Here is a 24,601-nt window from a genome sequence, read left to right as displayed (position 1 = left end):
CCTGGAGATGTCCTTCGGTCGTTTCTCTTCCTGGCCTAAGAATGCTGCCAGTATATCAGCCTCCCAGCTCCAGCGCTCGCAGCGCCTTTATACCCCCGGCCGTACGATGAGCATTCTCGATGGTTGTATGTTCCTCGGTCCTTGGCGTCTCGGTCTTGCCCTCAGCCAGCGTGTGAGCGATGCAGACTCCTACTGTGTCGCTGCGATAGCCCCATAGCCATCTGCTACAACGGCCATCGGCGCATCGCCGCAGATGCCTCGGGAGGTGGTTTCCGAGATCGGTCGTGCGGTGTCCTGCTTCGTGGCTTCTCAATCCGTTCGAGGTGTGGCAGCGTACGGCTGGAGCGCGCATTGTGCGGAAGGAGCGCCCGACTTTCCTCAAGTCTTCGAGGAAGGGCCAAGGGTCAGGCCGTGCATGTCGAGCATCTGCTGTCACAACACTGTCAGTCTTCGTAAGCCTACGTCTTCATCAAAGTCCTCAACCCTGGGAATACGAGTTGAATGCAGGCCCTTCCGAAGGCGCTCCGAGGCCCAAAGGTAACAGTTTCTCCTGCCTTACCTGGAGTGGGTGTGAATGTCCCTTGTCTTCCTCAGTCTCTCCCCTTGTCTGCCCCCAATCACCGCTAGAACGGCGTTGTACGCCCCTTGCTCCACTTGGAGACTCCCGCGGAGTGCGTTGTGGCGAATGCGGCCTTCCGGCAGCCTTGAGAAAGGAGCTCTTCGCACGGATGGTCATGTGCATTTGCTCTATCTTTTGGCTATACTGTCCCACACCCCTGGTTGGAGCATGTGTATTGCAGTCGTCGTGTCCGAGAGGTGCGAACGAGGCCGCCAGCCGACGAGAGATACTTATGATCGCGGGGATCTCGTTCGAGGGGTCGCCGTCGCCGTCGCGAGCAGGGAGCATTGCAGGCTATCCAATAGTTCCCTGAAGGCTTGCAAGAGTCAGCGAAGGCTCGCGAGCTGAGCGCTTGACCATTGTGTGTCGTACCGAGTGGTGTTGAAAACTCGCCGTTGCGCCGGATGTCTACGATGGGCGCAGGCTGTATGAGCGATACCTCTGCTGCGACGAGGGTGTTGAGTAGCGTTTACGCTTGCCTGCTCTACTTCATGCAGGCTGCTCGAGGTGGTTGCCGGCTTGGTGGGTGTCTTGCTGGATGCTGCCCGGCGCTGCCGCCGCCCCGGAGGTCCGCAAGAGAGGCAGATTGAACATCTGCAGTGCCGCTTCTATTTGCAGGAGCTGGATGCTAGATCTCCCCCGAGCAATAGTATATCGCTCGAGTGCGCAAAGGTGGCGTGGTGGTGGTGTTGCTGCCGTCGAGGGGAGGCAGTATCAAGCCAAACTCGCGCCAAGGCTCACCACCGAGCCATATGAGACGCAACACCACAACAAGCTGCACTGAGGGCGATTGGGATAGAACTCTCGTGGAATCGAGGTCCAATTCAGCTCAACGTTGGCGCAGGGTGATCTGGTCAAGGAGATGGGAGGGAGTCAAGCTTGTGGTCACGGAGAGGAGTCTCAAGCGGCAGAGCAGCCACCCCAACAAAGTCGAACATCAGACGAAGCATTACAATGCAGACCTGGTGCTCCCCGTCGCCTAGAGGTCCCCTGCAACCCTGTCGTCGCCCCGCCTTAGCGAATCGCCCACGTCGCCGCCCCAGAATCCAAAATGCCATTGGACCCACCCAATCTGAGGTTCTTGGGGTATATATATCAATTAAAACCTCTATCTTCCATCAAATCACACCGGGCGACCGTTCTCGGTATACAAAACGAACTGGCCCAGCGGTCTAGGATCTGGTTAAGGTACGTCCTGTGTTTCCTTGATCACATTGAGGTTCGGCAATTCGACAACGTGCGGTGGGTCGATCCCCCATGGGATCGGCTGGGTATTGGAGTTGGGCATCAGGTACGTCCTTGTTATTTCTTTTTGCCATTTGTTTTTTTTTTGTTCCCCCGCATAGTATATTGTCCTATGTGCTCCAACCTCTTTTTGCCAGTTCTTCTGACTTAGAAATGTATGGTGGGTCGAGAGTTCACGCTGATTATAGGTATATTTGTTGCTGATTTGTCTCTTTTTGCCCTTTCTTGCGAGCTCTGTTACAACGCTCTCGCTTTAGTACACCGCTACAACCTTCACACAGCTATTTCTCGCAACTAGAAGAGCTTTCTCGGACTTCAGACGCACATCTCATTGCTCATACTTTGCTCATAAGCATAGCGAGCTTCCTAGGTATCTGCGAAAGAGTTTGCGCTGTTGTGGTGGGCTTTTACAGCTCATCTTACGGTATCGCGCACTCCCAACAACGCGTCCGCTCCTCTCACTATTATGCAGCAAGCTGGCACAGCTGCTGCAATATCACGAGAAGCAGAGGAGACTTTTCTGCGATGCACTGCGCGTAGGGATGCGACAGCATACTGCATTTACCGCAAAAGCCGCTCATTAAGTTCATGGGCACTCCCGCGGCGCGCAAGAGCTCCTGTTATTCCGATTGCCATCATCAACATCCGACAAAGCCTCCACTAGAAGGCGGAGAGAAGCGATATAGTATTCGCGAGCTTTGGTGCAAGAGGCAAGCTTTTCAGGATTAAGATGAGCTTCGATATGGCTCGAAAAGACCTCTGTACATCTGGTGTTGTAGTCTATGGAAATAATATCAAGTCTGGGGGCTAGATGCGCGGCGTAAAACAAATGCACCTCCCTCTAGAAAAGCGGCTTGTTCGATGACACGATACGTGCGAGCACCATAGCTGAGCTGCCGTCTCCGGGGGCAAGTTATATCTGGGTAAGTAGTTGTAGAAAAGCGCAGCAACGTACTTAGTATTCTTAGACAATCGCAAAGATCACATGCAATACCACAAAGTCATGCTAACCCAAGCTTCAAGACATATCAATTACGTGAAGAAAGAAGGGGTATATTGCATAGCGCGTCCAATGAACCAAAATACTACTACTCAACAAATCCCAAATCTTGAATCACCCCTTGCTACATCCACCGCGCATCATACGACTCCAGCGCCTGGAGCGCATGCGCGAAAAAACCCTATGTCCCTCATCTCCTCGCCTTCCCCACGCGACGTCAGCTCCTCTCTCCCGCGGCCAATGATCACTCCCGCAGTCGGACCGATTCACACACCCATCATGCACATGCAAGCCCCATGCGCGCCGGGACGCGCAAACCAAGTCCACTACATTGCGAAGCGCCATGTGCGGACTGAAAGCGATGATGCGCTCTTCGTCATCGGGGTTGAAATGAGGGAGTTGGTGTAGTACCGTAGTGATTAAGGTTTTTGGTGCAAACATTCTGGCGTTCTGGCGGTCTGATAGCGTGGTGGTAGTGCTGGTGGCGTCTTCTCCGTCGTCACATGTCGAATTGTCTTCTAATCAGGACAACAGTACAGTAGGAGAGGGCGGGCGGTTCAAGCCCGACGGCTTTTGCGACAGTACTTTTCTGTGAAGTCGGTTTCGAGGATGGCGTGTTCTGGGCTGGAGGGAGTGGGTGGTGAGAGATGGGCACATGTTTCTGGCATCTGTGTGTTGTTAGTCTTCGCCATTCTGCGTCCCTCGTCCGTGAACTTGAGGAGACCTACCGAGCAAGCTGAGTCCGAGCGCGGTCGAGGTTGCATGTGTGCCTGTGCTTCGAGGGCGCGCATTTCGTATGTATATGTTATGCGGAGGAGATCGTGGACTGTGAGGTGTGTGGTCGACATATTGAGGTTCGTTTGTTGATGGGATGGTGTCGCTATCCTTCTCTTTCTTGCAAGCTGTGGTTTCGACGTCGATGTTGATACTCAAAGTTGAAGTCGGTCCGGCGCTTTGTTTATATAATCCCCGTTCGTCCTATTACGCCTCTTTTCGCTGCTTGCTCACAAACACGTATGCTGTGATTGGTCCGCAGAGATATGCTTAGGTACACAAAGTTCTAGATGTTGCTCGGACGAAGACCCGTACGTCTTCAACGCTGACAAAGACCGTGGCAAGACTGTGATTTTAATGGTTGTGAGATGAGGTAATTGAATGAGAAAAGAAGGAAGCGACAACGTCTAGGGAAGCTTTATATCAAGAACCGCCCCCTCACACCAACATCTCATGCACATGTTGTGCACACATCAGCTGGTGGCGCTAATGGTCAAACTGGACTAGTTTCACCTGCGACAGCGAACGAGATCCTCGGAGCCGACATGATGCAGCGGGCGGGGGTCTGTGCGCGTTCACTCTCGTTGGTGGGCATGAATAGCCGGGACACACGCTCATGTGTCCGACAGCGAAATCGCGGGTCGCGCTCTTCTGAAAGACCGATGTCAGTAGTTATGCTGTTGCCTGGGAGTGTGAGACGAAGATGAAGCGGGTTGGAGATGCGGCTTTGATGGTTTCACCCGGGATGGCGCTGTTAACGCCGGGAGGGCCGTTGACATGTCCGAGATCACCGAGTAAGCCCTAGAGAAGGGCCAAGGCAGCAATTTTGGAGGCGGTACAAGAGTTCTGGATTTGTGGTGACGGGGCATCTGCGTACGCCAGAAGGACTCGTTAAGGTGCTTCGAAGATGGACACGCTACCTTTGTGGATGCAGCCAGCTCCTCTTCCTTTCTCTTTCACTCCATCTACAGCTACCACTACTACTGCACCTACGCCTAAGCCTAAGCCTACGTCTACTTCTTCCTCCCCAACGCAATCAAGCGTCCCTGACCGTCAACAACAAAAACCTTCCCATCGCCAAACACAGGTCGTCCAAACTTCACCGCACCCTCCACCTTCGGCAGCGGCAGCTCAACCAACGTCCCGTTGACCGGCACGGCCTTGAACGCTCTCAGTCCAGCCTGCACATCCGTGGCCCACACGATACCTGTGCCAGGCTGACCTTTGTTGCTCGTGACAGTCGGGAGACCAGCACCACCCCAGTGTCCGTTCATGTCGGAGGACTTGCCAGCGAAGCTGAAGAGCGAGGACGATGCGTTCGGAGTAAATGCGTACGCGGATAGAGCGGTGTTGCCAGGGTTGACGTAGATATAACCGCCTTCTAGCGGATAAGATCCAATCGCACCAAAGACCTCGCCTTCTAAAAGAATGGTCTGCAGGATTCCATCCGTACCGTTTATACCTTGCAGATACCCACCCAAGCTGTCAACTTCCGTCACATACATCTTTGGATTCGTAGAGGTTGCTATACCGATCCTCTTTCCATCATTAGTCGTGAACGCATCGCCATCGAGGACGGCAAACCCCCCACTTCCAATATCCTGTCCAGAGTCCGTCTGCCAGTCCGACGGGCGGAAGAAATCAACAAGTTGAATTCCAGCACCACCCGTCTCATCAAGTGTAATACGCGCCACGGTTTCCGAAAGAACATCCAAAGACTCGTGACCCTTCCTTGGTGTGACATCAAGCGTTGCAGCCGTCGACCCGCCGCCATTATCAATCGTGAAGAACACGTCTTTGCCGTCCGACGAGAGACCCGCGCCAGCCTGCCAGATGCCACCCGCGCCACCACCATGCCAGGCCGTCCAGTCGTCGTTATACAGACTCGCATTTCCTGCTTGCGTAGTCCAAGTATACACATTCTGCGTCGCGAGATTAACAGCGACAACACTTCCGGTGTAGTTGAACGCGTCGCACAGCCCGCCGAACCCCGCATACAGCACATCGCCCAGCAACAGCAGCGCAGGCCGCTGCAACACCAAACCACCGAGAAACGTCTTGCGCATATCGTTATCGGAAGGCTGGCCATCGATAATCATGGGGTATTTGTATAGATCCTGTAGCGTGTCCAGATACACGCCGTAGAGATAGTAAACGGAATTCAAAGGCGGGTAAGCGCCACCTGGTTGTCTGTAGTCCTCGATGTAGCTTTTGACATAGAAGAATGCGATTTCGTTGCCGTCTTCACGGTAGATGACTGGCGTGCCCATTATGCCGAGTGTTTTGCTGACGTGCGTCGTGCAGTAGGCTTGATCCATTGGCCATGGTGGAGCGACCTGGCGCTCGTTGATTAGCTGCCCATTCTCTGCGTCGAAGGTTCTGATGCGATTCTCGGTGGACGCGGTGAACACGATTTGGCGGCCGGTGGAGGAGAGAGTGTGAACGAGAGGGCGCGCCCAATGCTGTGGTTGTGTTAATGACGGGTCAGAGGTGAGGTGCAGTGATGGCAATTTACTTTCTCGTCCGTGTTGAAAGTTGCATTCCAGAGCTGTGTAGAAGTTGAGAGGTCTGAGGGGTCGATGTGGTGCTCGCCGCCAAGATAGGAGGACTGGTAGATGTCGGAGTCTTGGGGCGAGTCGGACGGTGAGCCTGTTCTTTGCGCCGTCGCAAACGTTACAGCGCTAGCTATAGAGACGCAGAGCGCAATTTTGCACGTTAGTGAGCGCATCTTTGCCGTCGATACAAAGGATAACGAAATGTCGCGCGCATAATGCGGACGCTGCAAGACTTATGAATAGGATGTATGAAGATCGCTGGGCCTCGCGGAAAACAGATTGCATGCAGCTATGACGATAGTATCTGGGGAATTTGATCGCTTTCAATCTAATGGTCGTGGCTCGTGGTCGGTACTTGGATCACGTAGATGCCGGGTATTCTCCGCAACTGGGTTGGCTATATCGTCTATATTAGTTTGTGGGGCAGAACGTCGAGCATCAACTGGGAACATCATGTAGATCATCGTGTTGATCTTTTTGGAAATTCTGTTGAAGAAAAATTAGATGTTCATTCTGATGCTAGTTGATATGATAACTGTTGATGGTGACGTCAGCGCAGCCCTGAATAAAGTTGACCTGCATAACTTACCTTTTGCGCCGCTTTTACTATGCCGCAAGGGGTTCCTCGAAACCCCCTCGTCATAGAAGGCTGGGCTGCCTTTCTCTATTGTTCCCGTTGCGGGCTGGGCTGTCTAGACTGTTCCACGCTAGGAACTTGGTCTTCCACCCGCTGCAACAGCGGTACGCGTTCCGCTTCTACGGCATCACCTCCCTCAGCATCGGGATAGTACATCTTCTTCCACTCGCCCTTACCCACTTTGCCAACCCTCCATGTTCCTTGCTCACCCGCCTCTTTGAAGAAGTCCATGTTCTCGTCGAATGTCCTGCCACCAGTCTCCGGGAGATAGAAGTACGTCCATAGTCCAGCGAAAGCATTGGTTGCAGCGAAGACGACAAAAATCCAGTAGTCGAGGTTGTTGAACAGGACGGGCGTGAGGAAGGTAATGGCGAAGTTGGCAAAGCCCCAAATGATGACGGAGATAGCGGTGCCTTGGGCGCGAGCGGTGGTCGGGAAGACCTCAGTGGGGAACAACCACACGGTTGAGAGCCAGCCGATTCCGAAAGCGCCGGTGGCGACGAACAAAATTACGGTTCCAATGATTCCGGGGACGATAATGGGAATGTTCATGGGCTCAGAGTTTGCTGCTAAGCCACCGAAAACACCGAGAAGTGCGAAAGAAGTGGCAAGGATGACAGAACTGTGAATCATAATCTTGCGTCGGCCCATAGCATCGATCAAGAGCCAAGCGAGCGTCATGAGGAAGAAGTAGGACACGTAGTTGCCAAGGGTGAGGTATTCAGAGTTGCGGACTGAGAAGCCTAGGAGCTGTTTTCACATGTTAGTATTGAGCCAAACCGCACCACTCTGATCATAGACACAACTTACCTCAAAGATCTGCGGCCCGTACACACTAACTGCACCGTAACCCGTAAGCGCCTGGTTGACCTGGCACATCACTGTGACCATAGTAGGATGGAACTGCTCGTGGCCGGGGGTGAGCATATCCATGTACCCAACCTTGATATCCTTCTCCTTCTCGTGCTGTTCAAGTAGCTCATCAAGCTTCTCCTTGCCCTCATCTCCATAGATGTCGTCCAATGCCTTCTTCGCATCCTCCTGGCGATCATGGAAGATGAACCAACGCGGTGATTCCGGAAGGCGTTCAACAAATGCCATCAACAGAACGGGGTAGACCTGCATGACAATGATAGGAACGCGCCACGCCCACTGATTTTGCTTTCCAAGGAGGATGGTAACAAGCAAATTGATACCAAAGGCCATTACGAGACCGAAGATGTTGGACTGGAATTCCTGGGCCAGCGCTTTGCCACGAGAGTCGTCGGCGCTCAACTCGGAGGAGTAGGTGGGAATGACTGCGTCGATTCCTCCAACGCCCAATCCCATCACCACGCGTCCAGCAAGCATAACGCCCAATGCGATCTCCGTGCTCTTTCCCAACATGCCCATTCCAGCCACGAACATGATCAGATTTCCCAGACTAGCTGTTGCCAGACTGGCAAAGATGCTCTTCTTCCTTCCCAACTTATCAGCGAGCATGGAGAAGAGCACAGCGCCGACAGCGCAGCCGAGGTAGTAAACCGCTACGATCACACCCACGACTGGTGACTCCTCCTGGAGGCCCATGGTGGATAGGTAGTCATAATTCGTGTTGATGAGGGACATCATTCCCTGGTCATACCCGTAGAGGGCAATGGCCGTGGCCGAGAAAATGACGACATTGGTTTGTTTGTCGGTGACGGCCTGTTTCGCATGTTCGACAATGAACGACATCGTGGCTGTTGCCTGGATACGAAGACGAAGCTCCGCGGAAGGTTAATCTGCGAAAGTAAAAGCTCGTAGAAGGTGCACAGCAGGAAGAAGAAGCTGAGGAGGGGAGGAAAGTCTAGATCTTCAATATCCTACAAGCCACAATCCGCGGTAGACGTTTGGCGCTACTGTGCATGTTTCTTGGTCAGCTGGAAGAGGGTTGTTTTTTAACGTATGACGAGTGTATGCAGGGACGCGATGTCGATCTGAGACTAGGTGCTGGGTGAGCCCCGCCAGTTTTCCAAGGGGTCTTTTGCTCGCGACGGGCTCCTGTCGGCTCTTTGCTCTTAAACTTCATTTCTTGATTAGACTTGATAGATAGACGCGTTTTCGCGTGCCTTTCCTATAGATACCATAAAAACATGTAGCGCACCATGCAGCTTGCAGCCAAACCGTTATTGTGCAGCTGATAAGCTTCAGATCCGCGGCATAAGATCCTTAGCGCCACCAACCATTAGCGACGTCGCATTCGATCGATCGCATCCTTCTGCCTCACGACATCATCCTCAACTATTCGCTCACCGGGTCTCGAAAAGATCAGTCACCGCTTGTTCAGATATCCCATGCAACACAAGAGAAGGAACAAGGCATTGGAAGTGTCTCGTTCATTGTTATTTTCAGAAACGACGTCATGAAGAGTGGTTAGAGCCCTACTAGCGACTGCCATCTGCGCCTTGCATGCTTTTGGAGGAGTCGGCGTACCCACCAGGCGTATCCGTAAGGCCGCGCGCACCCATCGCTCTCATCTCACATCCTTCTACTCTGTTATCTCAGACTCCGCTCAAGCCTTTGCTGAAGCCTCAACCTCGAGAGTCGATGTGGAGGTCTGGGTGGCCTCCCAAGCTTCCCAAGCTTCGAATAAAGCTTGTTTTGGGACGCAGTGTGCAACACGACCGTCCGAAACGCACTTCCAACCCTTACCGCAGTCGGCAGACCACTGCCAGTAGGATCCAGACTGCTCGCAAGTGACAGTCCATTCCGTCTGAGTCACGTTCCTATAGGCGCAGTTGAACGCTCCAGGTGAGCAAGACATAGATGGAGCCAGCTCTGATGGGACTTGGAGAAGCTCGTCGCGGGCTCCAATGGTAGGCTTCGCATTCTGCCTGCAGTGGGCAGATTTCCTGTCAGCTGCTAGATCACAGGTCTGTCCCTGACCACAGTCGGATGACCACAGCCTGCAGAGGTAGAGGTACTAAGTCAGTATATGTCTCAAATAGACTTCGTAGATCCAGAACTTACCAGATTCCAGACGGAGAACAAGTGATTACCCAGCTCGTTCCTGTGGCAGAGTTGAAGGTGCAACCAAATGTTCCAGGCTCACAGGACTGAGATGGAGCGACATCCGATGGAACTTCCGATGGTTCATCACGAGCTGCAATTGCCGTATTCCACTCTGGTCCTGGGTTCCAGCAATGCGCGGCACCATTGGATAGCGCGAGACACTTCAAATCGCCACAGTTGGCAGATTGCACCCACTTGCCCCGGTAGTCGCAGGTCATGATCCAGGCGTCATCCGTTGATTCGTCGTTGTCGCAGGAATAGGTCCCAGGCATGCAAGAAGCCTCACGCTTGGCGGCTGCCAGATCCGTGTTCCACTCCGGTCCCGGGTTCCAGCAATGGGCGGCTCCATCGGATCGCTCGAGGCACTTCAAAGTACCGCAGTTCGACGAGTACTGCCACGCACCCTTGTAGTCGCAGGTCATGATCCAGGCACCCGTTGTCGCGGATTCCAGGCAGGTATAGGTTCCAGGCGAACAGGAAGGATCACGCTTGGCCAAAGCGTCCGACTCGACGACGGTGGGGGCCTGAAGACTTTTGTTAGCAATGTGCCATTGTGGGAGAGTAATGTAGTGGTCAAAGTGGAAGAAATCCGTGTCTCAGTCTGCAGTATGCATGCAACTAAATCTTAACAAGTACACACTTGCCAAGATGATGCACACTCCAACCTAGAAAGATCGGCGACACAAATTGTAGCCAACGGAGGTGAGATGGGAGCGAACTCGAGTCTGGAATTCAGATCTCTTCGAGCTCAGTGAGAATGCAGGAGAGTGCTTACATTGCCAGATGCGTCCTTGGACCGTGGAGGTGCCTCAGTGATGTCGGCGTCGTCGACGTCTCGGTCGAACATGTTGGGCTTCTTGCAGCAGTTGCACTTGTCGCGACACTTCCAGCCCCTCTTGCAGTAGTGGTCGGTTTGGCAGAAGCCATACTGGCAGACCAAGACACCAGTGCGATCCTTGGCGCACTCGTAGGTCTTCTTGTCCTCGATATGAACATCGGAATCGACGTCACGCTTCTCGGGTGCACCGGGCGAGCACTCAGCACCTCGCTCATTTGCGATGCATTTGACCAGGCAATACTCAATGGTAGCACAAGCGGCGTTGACAGGACAGGCGAGGATCCACTCGTCGTGGGTGCAGGAGTACCTGTAGCGATAAGATTACTGAATGTTCCCTGATCAACGATGGAGGTTACCTACTTGACTTCGTCATTGCTCAGGTGCATGGCTGAAGGGTCGCCAACAGCTCGATCCTCAACACTGGTATCAGTAGCTGAACCGGTACACCAAGCACCTTTGCTGTTGTCGGCGCACGCGAAGGAGCACGCCTCGACGAAAGAGCAGGTGCCCGAGCGGAGGCAAGAGAGGACATATTTGTCGCTGTCGCACTTGTATCTGTTGACAGTCAGTATACTACCCTCTAAGAATATCAGCGAAAGGCGAGGCGACTTACGTGTGAGCATCATCGTTCTCATACTTGGAAGCCGCAGCAGCGGTGGTAGTCTCTACCGGCGAGGCAGCGACGAGCGCCACCAGCCCAGCGAGGGCGACAGTGATGAGCTTCATGGAAGCGTACTTGCAGGTACTGTCGTCGTGGTTGGGTGCGATATAGAGAGTGTGGAGGGGTTGATAGTGGAGAAGGGTGGTGCGGGGAGGTGATGGAAAGAGGAAGAGAAAGGCGGGCTTATATCAACGGAGCGAGGCGAGAGAGCAGCTGCAGGCGTTTGCTATCCCGCTAGGCAAAAGCTGTTGGGAGGCGATACTCACCTGCCCAGGTGCGCTTCTCAGGGTCCGACTTGCGGAGCGTGAGTGTTCGTTGGGTGGGGCAGTGGACTGGTGAGATTGGTGAGATAGTGAAGGAGGAAGGAGCGAAGTGCACGCAATCTGTGCTCTGCACCCACCGATCGAACCACCACACTGATGAATGAGTGAAGAAGCTAAATGAAAACATGAGCGGTCGGTATGTAGGAGTTGAAGCATTGGGTATTCTAAACAGCAAAGACAATGCACGCGACGACATCCCAAGCAGCTCTGCACTATACGTCTACACTATTGAACGCAGAAGCACAATTAAAACGCATCACTTTTCCACCGAGTAATTACCTTACTGCGGCAGTTTGATGTATCGACTCTAGGTATCTTCTCACATTGCGGGACCCTACCGGGTAGCGTTGGTGCTCACAAGTCATAATAGGCGAAGGTAGCTCATACGAAGTAGCAAGACTCACGCAAACCAGGAACAAGACTGTAGTTTGAAGAAAAGGAAATGCTTTTGATTCATCATAAGGATGCAGCTAGACGTTCAAAATCTATCGGTGACGCAAATGCAGTCAATCATCCAGGCCTCTATTAAACGCCAAGCAATGCAAATCTGCATAGTCTAAGATATCATAATGCGATCGTAATCCGAAACAGTTGCAACAACATCTACTCGGCCTCGTCATCAGTGTTGGGTGGCTGAGGAGTACCCTGGTGAAATTGTTAGTAATCTGCATCGACGTGGATGGAATGGGAAAAAACATACCTTGGGGCTGTTCAACCAGTCAATGTACCTCAATCTACGCCTGACCTCACGGTCCTTGAGCTCCTTCTTGGTCATCTTCTTCTTCTTCCTCGACCTGAACTTCATATCGTCCTTGTTGCCCTCGGCGTCACTCATGACTGGAGTACCGGTGGTGGACGGCGCAGCGGAGCTCACGTTGCTGCTAACATTGCTGGATCCAGGGCGCGAGTCCTCGAAACGGTCCATGTTGACGGCAAGGTGGCCCTTGTGCGTGACGCGACCGTCGGCGACGTGCCACTGCTCGGGGCAGAGAGCACCCACGAATTCTTCGTTATGCGAGATCATGATCACACCACCCTTGTAGTCGCGGATAGCAACAGCGAGACCACCGAGAGAGTCGCGATCCAAGAAGTTGGTGGGTTCGTCCAAGACAAGAAGATGGGGGTTGTTCCACATGGCACCGGCGAGCACGACCTTGACCTTCTGTCCTCCGGAAAGGCCAGAGATCTCGTTGTGGTTCGCAATCTCAGGATCCATACCGAGATCCTCGAAATGCTTGGAGATGACCTTGGGCTCCAAGACACGGTAACCGAGACCCTCACGCGACGACTCGTGATCGTCGAACTCCTGGACAAGCTTGGAGAAGCCCTTCTCGAGAAGCGTCTCACGCGAGATCTGGGTGTTGTATTTGGGCAGCATGTGCAACCACTTGACCTCGTACTGGAAGGTCTTCTTGTACTTCGCACGACCAATGAGTGCCTCGATCCTACGGGGGCCTGAGCCGTCGCCTAGATCGATGGGAGTCTCCATCTGCTTCTTGTCTTCCTCGCTGAGCACACGTGTCTGCTTCATGAGCACCTCACGATCGTCACCGTTGGCGTAACGCCATTGGAGGTACTGGTTGGGAGTCTTCTCCATGTGCATCTCGACGTGCTCAAGAGCGTGCTGCTTGATGTAACCGATACGCAGATTGGGGTGCTTCTCGACGGTACCTTCTTGAGGGACGGTCTCGCCAGTAAGCATCTTGATGAGCGTAGATTTACCAGCACCGTTGGCACCGATGATGGCGACTCGGGATGACAGTGACAAGTTGCAAGAAGCATCGGTGAGCGATGGCTTGGAAGCGCCAGGGTAGGTGTAGGAGCAGTTTGTCATGCGCAGAATGGAGCGAGTGTTCGACTTGACACCAGTGAGGATACCAGGAGGAGGGAACTTGAATTTGACCTGGGTATCAGAGAGCGTGTAGTAGCTCTTCGCTTCCGGCTTCTGTCGAACGAAATCAGCCAGGTTGCCCTTGTAGCAGACCAGCTTCTTTTGCTCGTAGTGGTAAATGTCGGTGCAAACTTCGTCGAGGAAACCAGAGTCGTGAGAAACGATCAAGCTAGTGATCTCAGTGTGGGACTTGAGGTACTTTCCGAGCCAAGCGACATTGGCAACATCCAGATGGTTAGTGGGCTCGTCAAGGAGGAGCACGTCGGCGCGCATAAGCATAGCACGGGCCAAAGCGAGCTTCATCTTCCATCCTCCGGACAGAGAGCCGACCTTGGCGGACTGCCTGCCTTCGGGGCCAGCGGTGAAGCCGACCTCTTCGAGAACCTCGGAGATACGCTCTCGGCTCTCGTCCGCGAAGCGCGGGTCGCGAACGATGTACTCAAGAATAGAGAGATCAGCGTCTTCTCCCTGGTTGTGCTCGACGAAGCATGTCTTGACTTCATCTTGAGAAGGGAAACCTTCCAGCTTGCCGCTTGCGATACTGCGCATGAGGGTAGACTTTCCAGCACCGTTGCGACCGCAAAGACCGTAGCGGTGGCCCTTGAGCAGGCGAAGGTTGGTGTGCGAGAGGAGCAACATGCCACCGTATCCTAGTGAGAAGACAGCGTTGACGATCTCTGTCTCTCCGTCATCCTCCTTGACGGGCTGGCCGAACTTGCGGTGGTCCTCGTCCACGTAGAACTGGTGCACGGCCTCTGCGACCTTGTCGGCGTCTCCGGCGTTGAGCAAAGGCTCCAGGTAGGGGCCAACGAGCTTTGGGAGGCGCTGAAGCTCGCGCTGATCGACCACCTCAGCGATCATCTCAAAGATGTACCTCTTGGTGATAGCCAAGACCTCCGCGTCTCCAGGGAAGTCAAGGAGGTTGGCAGAAGCGGTGATCTGCTTCTCGATGACCTTCTGAACATCCGATGGTTGTGTCCTCGCGATGGCGCCGCTGTCGATGTTGTGGTCTGGGTCGGCCATGGCCTTCTCGATAACGTCGAGCGCACGCTGGCCGATCTCTCGGACTTCAGGCAGGGAAGCGCGGTCCTTGACGGACTGCACACCTGGGCGAAGCTTGGGCAAAAAGGCGCGGGCCTCGATAGGGTCGTGAACGAGCTTGGTCAAGTTCTCGACGACGACGACAGTCTGGCGGGTGACCTCCTGTGATGTGGAAGGCATGTTCAGAGAGCGCTCAAGCAGAGGTGTGACCATAGCAAGGACGGGTGATGTGACAATAGCGACGAAGGTGGTCTGGGAGAGAGCGTGGATGGCCTTCTGCAGACTTGTTGTGGAGGGGTCTTCGATGGCCTTGACGAGGAGGGGTATCCGGGGCGCGATATCGTCGTTCTGGAGGAGGGTGGTAAGGCTGTTCATCGTCTTGACAGACTGCTTTGCGACCTGCTCGTGGTTAGTACGGTGGCTGTAGAATAGCGGATGGGGGACCTTACCTCATTCTTGAGATCGTGCATGCCGGCCTCGACGATAGGGATGAGACCCTCGAGCTTCTTGCCCATGGACTCGCGGAGAACATCCTTCTCCTTCTCGACCTCGAGGCTCTCCATGCCCATCTTGGCCTTGTCGGCCATGCGGCCGATGAGTTCGTAGGCGAAAGCAGCACCCTGCCACTTTCCGGACTTCTTGCCCAGGTACTTGGTCAGCACAGGCAAGAGGCCGAAGACCTTGGCCTCAGCGCTGAGGTTCTCGAACAGCGAGTCGAGAGCGTACTTGGCCGACTCCTTGACCGAGCCAGTCTTGTCTGCCAGCAGGTCAAGGACCATGGGTACCAGCCCTTCGTTCTGGACGAGGAAGATGGCCTCTGTCAGGCGTTGTGTGCGCGGGAGGCGCTCGAAGAAGGCACCGAGGGCGTTCATGGCGCCCTCTCTCCGCACGGCATCCTTCTTGTTGGCCGCCGATTTCTTGATCTCCTCGAGTATGCCATAGCCAGTGAGGCCGCGGAAGCCTACTGAGTTCTGGAGGAGGGTCGTGAGGGCGTAGGCGGCGTCGACCGAGGCGTGCGACGTCTTTGCGGTGACGATGCTGCTGATGAAGGCGTTGACATCCTCCTGCGAGGGCGCAGGGGCTGCGCTGGCCTTGTCGACGACAATAGCGGGAGCCATAGGCGGCGACTCAGAGTGCGGCATCTGCGAAAGAAGCCGGTAGGGGTGAGTGGTGCTGCGCTGTGAATCTGCGACGAGCGATTTCTTTTTGGTGGAGGGGCTTATCGATACGGTCTGGAATTATTCGCGGCGGCTGAAGCGTAAGCGGTGCCAACAGCGCGAGAGGGTGAAAACCCCGGGTATCAAGCGTGGATGTAGAGACGCCCCAACGGAAGAGTGGAGAGTCTATACAATACAGGAAAACTGAAAAAGCGAGGGCAGATAGACGGAAGGGAGCGTGGAGGGGCGGCTTGTATATACGCGCGCTGGCTGCACTAAAATTGTTCAGATTCTGATTATTCCACCCACGGGTCTGCATGGTTTTCGCCCGCCCTAGTCCCCTTCGGCTCCCTGCATTCCTGATGTTCGCCGGATATACCTTCCTGCGCCCACACCGTATCTCTGCTTACCAGAGCACATGCCTAATTGGCTCACGCTGAAACATGGTAAAGGAAACTTGTCGACGCGACTCTGATGCGACAAACTCAAAAGCCCAAGAGGCTTCGAAACCTGGCTTGCGGTGTCGCACGCGTCTCGCCCAGTTACAACTGGACCCTGATGCCCGAGCATTATATGCGTGTTCGTACTTCCAGACTCCTTGCCTCTCGTCGCACCCGTCACTTGTACCACAATCTCGTCTTTGAATACCCCAGAACACTGTCTGCAGGACTACTGCCGGAACAGCGTAAGGCACGCAAACACTAACGGCGTTAGCGCGCGAAAGTCTCAACAAAAGGATTGAGCGACTTACTAACAAAGTACCTGTAGCCGATGCTAGCAACGATAACTGCCGCAGGTACACAAGACCCTATCCACGAAACGAGGCATTGTATATGCTATCTCGACATCAAAGACCGCATGTTGGTAAGCAGAGGCTCAGCGCTGCACATGGCTGTGAGCTGGAACAAATCCATATGCGGTCAGCTGAACATACATATGCGGCAGGCGGATGTCGCAGCTTATATGCCAGTTCATAGGTGTCTTGCACTCCAAATATCACAACGATTTAGACGTGCTAGGACAGAATTTGGCCAGAGTGTTAGTCTCCTTCAAAGGTTCTGCCTGCTTTTCCCCACTGTAGATAGTGTCGCTACCCTACCTACTGTCATTTAGGCATTGGATACCTTGTCAAGGCCATATTGGGGTACACCGTGGTTGAGTATCAGAGGACATAGATTCCGCTCGTAGCATCCGCAACGGCCAGAGAGAGCACGACATTTACTTTTGTTTTTACATCATACTGCCTCGGGGTCTAGACAATTATCAAGATTGATGCATCACATACAAAGCAATTAAGTGTCGGTAAATCACAAGTATACAAGGGCCGCTTTGGGACTACGTATACTGAGGTCTGCGCTTGGAGTTTACGATGCTTCCATGCTTCAAAGAAGGGAAAAGGCTTATACAATGTTCCTTGGGAGTGCCGAATGCTCAAATCATGTATTTCATGTTATAGCGGGCGCGTAACGGGTTTGATACTAATGACCACGGTACTGCGGTGAAGCATCTAGCAACACTCCAGCGAACCAGCTCAAAGCTATCACAATCATCTCGCAGACCAAGGTACAAATTTCATAACCCGCCCAAACCAAGCCAATAGTCTAGCGAAAGTCAAAGGCGCATCCTCTTCTTCGTTGATACTAGGCGCTACACGGGTGGCGACACACGCCCAGGCCGAGGTGAAAATCGAGACCGTCCAAGCTATGGCCGATTGCACAGATACTAACAGGTAATATGTGTCTGGAGGAGTCTACTCAATCCCTTCGACAGTGAACAAGTGCCTAGATGAGGCTTGCGACCATATGACGATGCAGACCCGAAGGTGCCCTCCAGGGCTGGCACCCATCCAAGGGAAGAAGTGGACAGCTACCTCCACGAAGTAAATCTAGAAGAAAAAAAGCTAACAAGACTACATTGCCTTAACATCTGCTAAAACTCGTGTCTTTGTTCTGATAGAGACTTTGGCGCACCTGTTCAGCTTTTCCTTTGTCTGAGGTGCTGCAGGGTAAGAGACGCGTCACGTGGAGACGACGCGACAGAAAAGGACGCTAGTGGTCAACTTCCGCGCTATCGCGTCATCGTCCCTGCGCGCCGACTCTGCAACACCGCAGCCACCCCAAGAGTAGTTGCACCTCCCAACTTACCTCAACGCGCTTTCGCTCTAGATCACGGAATCTATCCAGGCTATCTAAGGTGAGCCTCACTCCAGGGGTCATGCCTCGCGACGGTCACAGAAGAATCGCATTGATGCATGCGCGTGTCTTACGCGTTGCGCTCGCTCGTTGTCTCCGAGGGAAGACGTTTTCATCTCATTCACAGCTTCTACTTAATGTGGGATGTTGTATAGGGTATCGCGATCGCCTGCGCGGAAGCCACACTTCTGATGAATGATATGCAAGAGCAGTTCAATGATCGGAAAGTACCTGAAAGACACTCCCGATGGCTACCAAAGCAGTTCAGGTGACCTTTGGAACATTCACCGCATGCGCTTCGGTGGCTTAAGTCTTTCCATCATGAGTCGAGGCGGCTACACTGCGAATCTCAGGGATTTATATCACCCTATCATCAGTTGTGACAGCTACAGGGCTACTGGATGTGATATTATAGAACATTGCTATCGCTATCAGCACTCACAATCGCAGGAGTGGCAGAACGGCGGGCTTACCGACTCTGCTACGGTATGCTCTTGCCCAGCCCATGGATCCAGGTCTGTTCTTCCCTCACGTCACCGTCAGCGGCAGTGGCATACGCGCATGAGGCATCTGCTCACAAGCTCGGGTCATGTTTACTTCCATCTCCAGCTGGCTCTTACGTTCTGCATCCCCATCAACCCATTGTCAACATCGTCACTCCAGCACAACATCGTCCCACACTTCCACTATTGTCAGCATATCGCCCATCACTGTTTCCAACTACCCCCCGATCGTTCTCGACGTCTCATTCGATACCGAATTTTCTAGCACTACGATAACTAACGACAATGGAGAACACAAGGGGCATGCAGCTTGCATCATCCGGAATGAACTTTTCAGCCGCTCCAGCAGCTGCCATATGGTGGAATATGTGTCCCATCGGCGCGCAAGAATTCCAGGGATCTGCCAACGAGACACTCCCCACCCAGAATCACGAGCCCCTCGCCGATGTGCTTGAGGAAATCGGACTCGGGTCTACGAACGATTCTCACTTCGTCGTAGACCTAAAGGCATTCCTGGATTCAATTGGCGACCGGCCAATCTTCAGCCATCATATGCTTTTCAATGCCGCAATTCATCAATACCGAGCTCACCACAATCAGACCATTGTCTTGACGAATTGCTATGGCAAGTCGGTATCCATCGATTTCGGTGGTGCAGTCAAGCCCGGGTATGTGCAACTCATGTTTGAACGTTAAAGAAGATAGTCGTATCCTAACTTACCGACAGTCAAGTTGCTGTTTTGGAGTACAAGGGAATTCACGCGCTCGCCATCGATTCGTAGATTAAACATATTAACGATGATTACATGCTCCCAGTCTACATCACGATCCGTGAAAAGGTGGAAGAACAACTCGATTACAACGACTTTTTCCAGCTAGAGACACGCATACTCAAGGCAAAGTCAGACTGGTACTCAAATGAAGTGCGCTCTTCTCTGCTCGATGTAATCCAAAAATTCAAGCACACGGCTCCGATCTCCAACATCGTCTGTATAGGTCTGGGAACTCTACATCAATCTAGCCTGGAGGGTGGCAGATCGCTGGCACAGCATATCGTCGCCTACACGCTCGCTGAAGAGCTCACCCGCATGTACAAGGAGGAAGGCATAGCGCTCCAAGAGCCTATCACAATAGTCGCTCAAGATCCCGCCTACACCGGCCGTGACCTCACCTTCCTCTCCGACCTACCAGTACCGATCCGTATTGAAGCGAATCCTGGAGGATTCCTCTCTATCAACGCACAGTCGCTCGTGTTCTCAAGCTTTCCGGTTGTACCAGTCAAACAGATAATCGCCGATCTTGCACGCGAGTCACCAGACGGCAAAGGCCCTGCTGCCCTATTCATGAACAACAACCATAGGGACAAGCTTTGGGGCGACTTCGACATCATCAGGATCCCTCGGGATTCTCCTTCGTATTACGCCAACCCGGAGACGAGGGGCTACGTAGAGACGCTTCAGTCGTATGAGCAGATCATGGATGGGAAGCGGTTATTTGGAGCGGCCGATCCCGCTGATGGCCCCGATTACGACTGGTTGTCAGGTATGGATATCTGGGCACGTGAAGAGTAGTCTGATCTCTTGGACGTTATTTTAGGGGAGGACAGTGCACATCAACAATACAAGAGCGGAGTGAACAGTCATCGTACGAGTTTCAACTTAGCTTCAACAAACCTTTATCGTTGCACTTCGATGCTCATTCTCTGTAGCAGTGCATGCTGATCTACATTTTAGACTTACCTTCTCCCCTTGCCCAAGTAATATGGCTCACAACCACTGCAACATCTATATGCGAAGACGTGCATTAGCGTGTCGAGGCGGATTTAACATCTTTCTCAATGTAAAGCTATCGGAAACGAATAACTTCATGGGTTCGTGTGCATACTCATCACAGTAGTCCTTGCATGGGACTATCCATCCATCAGCTTTTTTTGTGCCACTGTACAGCAAGAGTAAACGACGGAGCATAGCCATAGTAGTCACTCAACGTATGACCCGTCAGATCAAAGAGTTAGTCATGAAATCGATGAGCCAGATATCGCACCCTCACAATACAAGCTTTCACGCATACATACCAAAGTCTTTCGCACTCTTACCTTCAAACTCACTTGCCATGCATACACATGGGGCATCGTCTCGTTATAAAGAAGTTTGTCACCGAATATCTTCATGTCGCGAGCCTTCTCAGCCTTGCCAAACCTTTCGCTTCGTTACCTGTGCCTTATGTAGCTGTGTCATCAAAGCAGATCATGCACCCGAAGACGATGTTGCGTAACCGCGGAGACGAAATTGCTTTCCTTCTTTCCCGTCTCACCTGCAGTAGTTACTGCAGGTACCTGCAGAGTCACGAACATAGCGCTCCATCATCTGATTCAGCATGTCTTGGAGATTTACTCTTTCTGGACTCTATTCAAAGAATTTCATAATCATACACGAACTTCGTCTCCTTTGAGCCACCCAACTATTCACATGTTGCAGGTCTCAACGAATGTATTGGAGGTAGCGAGCTGGACTTATGCGATCTCGCATTGGTTTATCGACTGCGGAGTATTTCCCGTGGGCAACACCTCACACAGTCATGACCCGCGATTCGTATACGGCACAACACACCGCACTGGTTATCGACACAGCCATACACCAGCCCTTCACCCGAGCCACAAACTGCCTTCCCAGCCGTCACAACCACGTCACCACCCTCCATCACGACCAACCTTTCTGCAAACGCCAGCCCCATCTTTTGACCCGCGCGATCACCTCAGATCACAGATCCGCGCTAAACCCGCATCGCATCATCTTGCGACTGTCAAGAATCCTTCGCTTACCCTTGACAGCTCATTCTAACAACACACCGTCGCTGTCACTAACAAAATGCAGCAAGACTCATTGGCCGGTGGTAGAAATGAACGCACGGAAAATCGACGATGAGGAGACGAATAGCGAGCAGATTAGACAGAGAAGGCAGTCCTCGCTTGCGGCTTTAGTGTATGGCAAGCTTGCATTCGCGTGTGCATAAAGGCGCGCGTGAGCGACTGAGCGAGATGAGAATATGGTACGGTGTACACCTAAGCGATTCGCCAGACAAACGAAAAGGTTGAGGTGAAGCGAATGTAGCTCAATGTACAGCGTACATATAAGGCGCGGCATTATTTCACGGAGACCCTTCCATCCGGCGTCACTGTACTGTAGAGCTTGGTGCACAGAATGGCACACGTCATACGAGCGTGGAGAGAGCAGCAGTGCAGAAGGGGCGGATCAACGGCGCATATGCGGAGAGAAAAGAAGAACCGCTGCCGGAACCAAGTTAGTAGTTAGTAGACTGGGGGCCTGCCATTATGACCCAAGCCTTTTGGCGAATTGGCGGGATATACGAGGTAAGAGATGCAGATGATAAGATTACCCTGGTATAGAGCGAGGGTGCGTGATGTGATGGGGGAAGGGAATGGAGGGATGGGATTGCGGCGGCTCCGAGCTCGGGTAAGCTGGGGTGGCTGGCTGGGCTGCAGGATGTGTGCGGGAGTGCAATGAGTTATGCGTGCGTGCTCTTACTTCTACCAGGGGTGTGGTTTTCCCACGAATGACGTAGAAGGATTGCAGTGGCAGGTATATTGCTTGCCTTGCATTTCTGGTACAGTAACCAAGACCCCTTCCTCGTGTTCCGACCAAGATGTTGTTCCAGTATGATGTCGGTCACGTATCGGAAAGTGGGGGCTTCGGAGTGTCTTGATCTGGGACCTTGGTGATAGACGTTGTGGGCCCGTTCATGTCGTCATACTTGCCTCCGTTGCGGCATATCAAGTTTGGAGCACGCAGGCTGGCAGATCCCGCACTGGGTTCGGGTATCGACATGATCCAAGAAAGAAGCTAAACAGATATTGCGATGTACGTTACATCTCGTTCAACTTAGGCCCGCATACCACCCCCTTCCTTCGGCTGCAGGTAAACGTCGTCGGCGAAGTACCAATGTATCTGCGACGGTTTTCACGCACGGCACAGCAACTTACTGCATTGCTTGCGGAGCAGATCGTATCGCATGCATGCAGTCTGGCAGAGAAAAATAAAACCCATATTCCTGAGCGATCGAGATTGCACGGAGCTTACCAACATGGGGTAGGTCAAAGGAAGCAAGGACAAAGACCCATGCTATGATCCTCAGGCTGCATAAGCCCGACCGGTATTACATGGCCACCACACGTAAAAGCCCTTACCCGGAGTTGATGGAGATTAGGTTTAGATAGAGTGATGTCCACGTACACATTTGACTTGGGCGGTGCGGCTCCCGACAGCCAGGTCGATAAACGTGGATCTGCTGACAGTTTCACGTTGTTAAAGGACCGACAGACCGTGACAGTGATCTTGTGCCCCACCCTTGCTCACGGCAGTGTCGTTTGCTGCGCGCTGTTCGGCGATATGCAATGCAACACACCCAATATTCAGTTGCAGCAGTAGCTTCGGAGTATACTGTTGCAGCTGCATACACTGAAGCGCCTCGCAGTAATAACAGGGTCACTGGGTCATCAAACTGCGAAGCCTTTCGCGACCTTTTCGTCTTTGTCGCGGGGCCCGACATCCAAAACCCCGGCGCGGTTATGCCCTTACGTGTGATGACCTTTGCAGATTGGGATGTAGCGGGTGGGCTTCCGAATGCGAGATATGCGCGGGTGCCGACACACGAACTCGATCTCAGACGGACAGGCTGATCCGTAATCATTGGAAAGCACTTGGGATCTGCCCGCGGGACCGGGTCTCACGTGTGCTAGTCATTAGAAGCCGAAGTTCAAACGGAGATCGTGGGTTCGTGATTGACGTGTCGTGGGCCCCTCGGGCTAATCTTGCGGTGCATCCTTCGACTCCTTCACATCGTCGATGGGCTGCGCATTCGTGTCCCGCAGAGAGCTTCCTTCGGATAGACGTTGCGAAAAAAAAAACATCAACGGTCACTAACGGCTTAGGCCACTGCTTCAGCATAATACCAGGTCTAGAGTCCAGCGCATTGACAGCGGCAAACTGGTGAGCTTGGTCCTGCGTTCATTATGCACCTGTGAATCGACCGCCGTGTGAACAAAACTCTCCTTGAGTACCCCCTGGCGCTATAATTGCGGATCATGTTGAGCATAGATCGGCGCCGATCGCGACTATGTGATCCTTCTGGAGCACTGCGAAGGGAGGAAGATTCCCAGTGGTGGAAATCATGTGGCGGGATACAGGCCGTATGCGGATGTCGGACCACTTTTCAGAAGCAAGCCTTGTGCTGCCGCGGGAGACTCTCAGCAGGTCACGTATTGACTCCTCACCCCGTCGCATTGCTGGCTTGAATAAGGAAGAAACGGGGTAACACTAGATGCGACTCCTCGAGATCTGACACTTGGAGTAGACCGGATACGGTGAGCAAGGCCGTGAGCGTGTAGCAGTAGCAGCGATCTCATGGTATCGCCGGTAGCGTTGTGATGGCGCCGACCAAACGATACTAACGTCCTGTCACGCAACGTTCACGAATAAACTCGCTGAGCGTCAGCCACGCGGAGGAGGGTGCGCTAACGATTTCTGCAATGACAGGGGAGTGAGGCAGGCCGACGCGGACGTTGGTGGGTCAGGCCGAGTCACTTGAACAGGGGCCTAGAAAAAGAAGCCTCAGGTATCCAGTCATGTCTGGAAGATATCGCTTTTCCACAATTTGAATCCACTATCGAGTATCGGCGGCCGCTGATACGCAACTGGTCCGGCTCGAAGGTTACATGAGCTTCACATTGCGAGCTCCACATGCCTTGTTTGATGTGGTCGTGCTTTTGCAGAGCCAGAGATGGTTAGCTGGTGAATGGCTTGAACGTCTTGCAGAAGTGGATCTCGAAGTTGAACGGCTGAAACAGCGGCACTGGACATATGGTTCCCCATACTGAATCAGCTTCTCCGTCTTCTGACGAGGGTCATTCTGACGAGGCAGCATATCCGCGGCAGGTACCGCCGCAGCCATGAATGGAAGTCGTACCGAACACCTTGCTTATGGGGATTCATCGGCGGCGATGTGCATAGCATACGAATGGACGGTTAGATCGAAGGCGAAATAGAATTCACCCGTGATCCGGCAAAGACGGCATTGGTTGGCAGCCCCTCTGATCCGGCTGATCTGACACTTGGC

At 53.1% G+C, this 24,601-nt stretch overlaps 7 protein-coding genes across 7 annotated transcripts; 2 read left to right on the top strand and 5 right to left on the bottom strand.

The window, feature by feature from the left end:
• Window positions 1-3,421: 3,421 nt before the first annotated feature.
• Window positions 3,422-3,712, bottom strand: J4E84_002010 (uncharacterized protein; the record flags this gene model as incomplete). Its single annotated transcript, XM_049384639.1, has 2 exons — window positions 3,422-3,532; window positions 3,593-3,712. The coding sequence occupies 2 exons, from the start codon at window positions 3,710-3,712 to the stop codon at window positions 3,422-3,424; spliced, it is 231 nt and encodes a 76-aa protein (XP_049247995.1).
• A 939-nt stretch (window positions 3,713-4,651) lies between these two features.
• J4E84_002009 (uncharacterized protein) lies at window positions 4,652-6,366 on the bottom strand (the record flags this gene model as incomplete). The annotated part of the gene is made up of 2 exons (XM_049384638.1): window positions 4,652-6,100; window positions 6,154-6,366. 2 exons carry the CDS (start codon window positions 6,364-6,366, stop codon window positions 4,652-4,654), a joined length of 1,662 nt encoding a protein of 553 aa, XP_049247994.1.
• A 491-nt stretch (window positions 6,367-6,857) lies between these two features.
• Window positions 6,858-8,546, bottom strand: J4E84_002008 (uncharacterized protein; the record flags this gene model as incomplete). The annotated part of the gene is made up of 2 exons (XM_049384637.1): window positions 6,858-7,580; window positions 7,641-8,546. The coding sequence occupies 2 exons, from the start codon at window positions 8,544-8,546 to the stop codon at window positions 6,858-6,860; spliced, it is 1,629 nt and encodes a 542-aa protein (XP_049247993.1).
• An 817-nt stretch (window positions 8,547-9,363) lies between these two features.
• On the bottom strand, window positions 9,364-11,427 carry J4E84_002007 (uncharacterized protein; the record flags this gene model as incomplete). Its single annotated transcript, XM_049384636.1, has 5 exons — window positions 9,364-9,685; window positions 9,822-10,387; window positions 10,639-11,008; window positions 11,062-11,256; window positions 11,315-11,427. The coding sequence occupies 5 exons, from the start codon at window positions 11,425-11,427 to the stop codon at window positions 9,364-9,366; spliced, it is 1,566 nt and encodes a 521-aa protein (XP_049247992.1).
• An 861-nt stretch (window positions 11,428-12,288) lies between these two features.
• J4E84_002006 (uncharacterized protein) lies at window positions 12,289-15,735 on the bottom strand (the record flags this gene model as incomplete). The annotated part of the gene is made up of 3 exons (XM_049384635.1): window positions 12,289-12,330; window positions 12,386-15,016; window positions 15,067-15,735. The coding sequence occupies 3 exons, from the start codon at window positions 15,733-15,735 to the stop codon at window positions 12,289-12,291; spliced, it is 3,342 nt and encodes a 1,113-aa protein (XP_049247991.1).
• A 3,019-nt stretch (window positions 15,736-18,754) lies between these two features.
• On the top strand, window positions 18,755-19,251 carry J4E84_002005 (uncharacterized protein; the record flags this gene model as incomplete). The annotated part of the gene is made up of 2 exons (XM_049384634.1): window positions 18,755-19,137; window positions 19,197-19,251. 2 exons carry the CDS (start codon window positions 18,755-18,757, stop codon window positions 19,249-19,251), a joined length of 438 nt encoding a protein of 145 aa, XP_049247990.1.
• A 24-nt stretch (window positions 19,252-19,275) lies between these two features.
• On the top strand, window positions 19,276-20,040 carry J4E84_002004 (uncharacterized protein; the record flags this gene model as incomplete). The annotated part of the gene is made up of 1 exon (XM_049384633.1): window positions 19,276-20,040. One exon carries the CDS (start codon window positions 19,276-19,278, stop codon window positions 20,038-20,040), a length of 765 nt encoding a protein of 254 aa, XP_049247989.1.
• Between the last annotated feature and the right edge of the window lie 4,561 nt (window positions 20,041-24,601).

This window comes from Alternaria hordeiaustralica (genome assembly GCF_023758085.1).
Source record: "Alternaria hordeiaustralica strain BMP 2776 chromosome Unknown scaffold_2, whole genome shotgun sequence".
In the NCBI taxonomy this organism is placed as follows: Eukaryota; Fungi; Ascomycota; class Dothideomycetes; order Pleosporales; family Pleosporaceae; genus Alternaria; species Alternaria hordeiaustralica.
Note: the sequence above shows the minus strand (reverse complement) of the source record. Positions and strands in the feature narration are given on the sequence as shown.